We start from the raw sequence: 2,420 nt of genomic DNA, 5'->3' as shown, positions 1-2,420 counted from the left end.
TGATGCTGCTTGGCCTGCTGTGTTCATCCAGCTCTACACCTTGTCATATCAGCAATTAAAGGTAAACAGGATTTGGACTGTGTGCTACGAACACCTGACTACACCAGAGTTTAACAGTTTTAGTACAATACACATCTCCAAGAGCACATGCATTTGATTGCATTTATAAATGCAATCATTTCCCACATAGTAAATACAAGTAGCTTTTATTTTTAACATGCTATAGTCAGCTGTTGCTGTAATTTTTAAATTGAGACCTGCTACTAGTAATAAAAAAAACTAAGATTTTCATTTATGTTATTCACCAGCACCCGATGTGTCAAAGTACTTGGAAGTTAATGAAGTACTTTTTTGGATGTGTAGTCACTGCTGTAATGTAGAAGGACAGCAGCCAATTTCCACACAACAAACTCCAACCAACAACAACATGATCATGACTAGACACTCTATTCCATGATGATAACTGAGAGATAAATACTGACCTGGATACTAAAATGCTTCTCTGTGAATTACATCCATCCTGAAGAAGGCAGTCAAGGTCTCTGTTGGACATCTCATTATAAAACTGCACCTCTGACAGTGCTGCACTTCTCCAGTACTGCACTGGAACAGTCAGCCTGGAATTTTATGCTCGAGCCTCAGAGTGGGACTTGATCCCGACATGTTGTGACTCAACGTGGAGAGTGTGAACAACTTGTCCTTGCTTTCCATCCTATCAGCCTCTGCATTCAAAGGATCATCCTCCACCATTTCCACCACCTCCAGCAGGATGCCACCATTGAACAAACTTTCCCTCACCTTCACTGTCAGCATTTCCACAGAGACCATTCCCTCCACGACACCTTGGTCCACTCCTAACACTCCCTCGTCGCCGACCCTCACGCCCCATCACAGAAAGTGTAACATTTGCCCAGCTTCCACCTCCGTCCTCATTGTGCAAGGCCCCAAACACATCTTCCAGGTGAAGTTTACTTGAACTTCTTTCAATCCAGTCTACCATATACACTGTTCACAAAGTGTTTTCCTTTACATTCGTAAAGCCAAATGTAGGCTGGGTGACCACCTTACAGAACATTTCCACTCTGTCTGTAGGAATGACCACGGTCTTCTAGTTGTTTGCCATTTCAATACTGCACTTTTCACTGATGCTAACAATTCCATTCTGATGTAGTGTTGCAACAAAGGTCTACAAAAGCTGGAACAACAATATCTCAATTTCCAGTTGGGTACTTTACAGTGTCTAGGACTCAATAGCAAATTCCACAGAGTATGAACTATGCCCTCCATTGTCTTACATCCAACCCTCGGATGACCTTGTCTTGACTTTACTCTCAACAGAGTGGAGCCATTTGCTTCCTTTCATCTTATTTTATCTCCCTATCACCACTACTCTCACCACCTTTGTCTTTTGCTCCAGGCACCTCACAATCCGTTCCACTTGCTCCTCCTTGCCTTCTATCTACAGCATAAATAACCACCATTTTTCCAATCCCTTACAATGCTGAAGAACTGTCATATCTGAATCAAAACATTAACTCTACAAACAATGAACTTGAGTAGGCTATTCGGCCCTTCAAGCCTGCACAGCCATTCAACGAGATCATGGCTGATCTGATTTTAACCTCATCTCCACATTACTGCATTTCTGCTGATAATCTTTCAGTCCCTTGGTAATCAAGAAATTACCTACCTCTGCCTTAAAAATATTTAAGGATTCTGCATCCACTGCCCTTAGAATTCTAAGGACTCACAACCCTCTGAGATAAGAAAAGTTTCCTTATCTCTGTCTTAAATGGGTTTCCCCTTATTTTTAAACTATGACCCTAATTCTAGAGTCTCCCACAAAAGGAAACATCCTTTCAGCATCCACCTGGTCAAGTTCCCTCAGGATCAATTCTGTTTCTCTTTCCTTAGATGCTACCAGACTTGCTGAGTTTCTCCAGCACTTTATGTTTTTAATTTAAGAAGGAAAAGACCCTTTTTCAATAAAACTGCCCCAAGTTTCAGTATTGTGACCAGCCATATGAAGGAAACAGTGGGTCTCACCGAGAGCAGGGACCAACGAGGAATGGACTTGTCCAAACCGTGTGGTCATCTGGTTTGTCAACACCACCTGAAAGAAGAGGAGAGAGGGCTCACGTTAATGCTGAGCTGCGAGGCTGTCATAAGGAGAAACTAAAAACTTGCAGCAGAAAGAAGGAGCACAACGCTCCTCGAATGAACTGTAAAGCAGCTTTAGTCATTGGAATAACCAGGCATTGGAACTTGATTTGATTTTAGGAGCCATTCCAGCAGAATGCCGAAATAAATTATTGGAGAACATTCTAATTCTGTAAAAGGGCAGAGGCCAGTCCTGTCCCAGAGCTGGGTCCTGTTCCAAAGCACAGTCCAGTCTAGCCCATCCCATCCCAGTTCCAAAG

General features: G+C 42.6%; 2 protein-coding genes across 2 annotated transcripts in view; both read right to left on the bottom strand.

Annotated features, from left to right (window-relative positions):
• ppm1e (protein phosphatase, Mg2+/Mn2+ dependent, 1E) overlaps nt 1-2,420 on the bottom strand; it is a 323,526-nt gene that overhangs the window by 145,586 nt on the left and 175,520 nt on the right. The window lies entirely within an intron of this gene.
• The window catches only part of rad51c (RAD51 paralog C), a 14,173-nt gene continuing 13,713 nt past the window's right edge, over nt 1,961-2,420 (bottom strand). The window contains exon 6 of the mRNA XM_048612633.1: nt 1,961-2,113. Coding sequence (XP_048468590.1) covers nt 1,961-2,113 — 153 coding nt within the window. The remainder of the gene's footprint in view (nt 2,114-2,420) is intronic.

The sequence above is a fragment of the Rhincodon typus genome, chromosome 26 (genome assembly GCF_021869965.1).
Source record: "Rhincodon typus isolate 14 chromosome 26, sRhiTyp1.1, whole genome shotgun sequence".
NCBI lineage: Eukaryota > Metazoa > Chordata > Chondrichthyes > Orectolobiformes > Rhincodontidae > Rhincodon > Rhincodon typus.
This window is presented reverse-complemented; position numbering and strand designations above follow the sequence as displayed.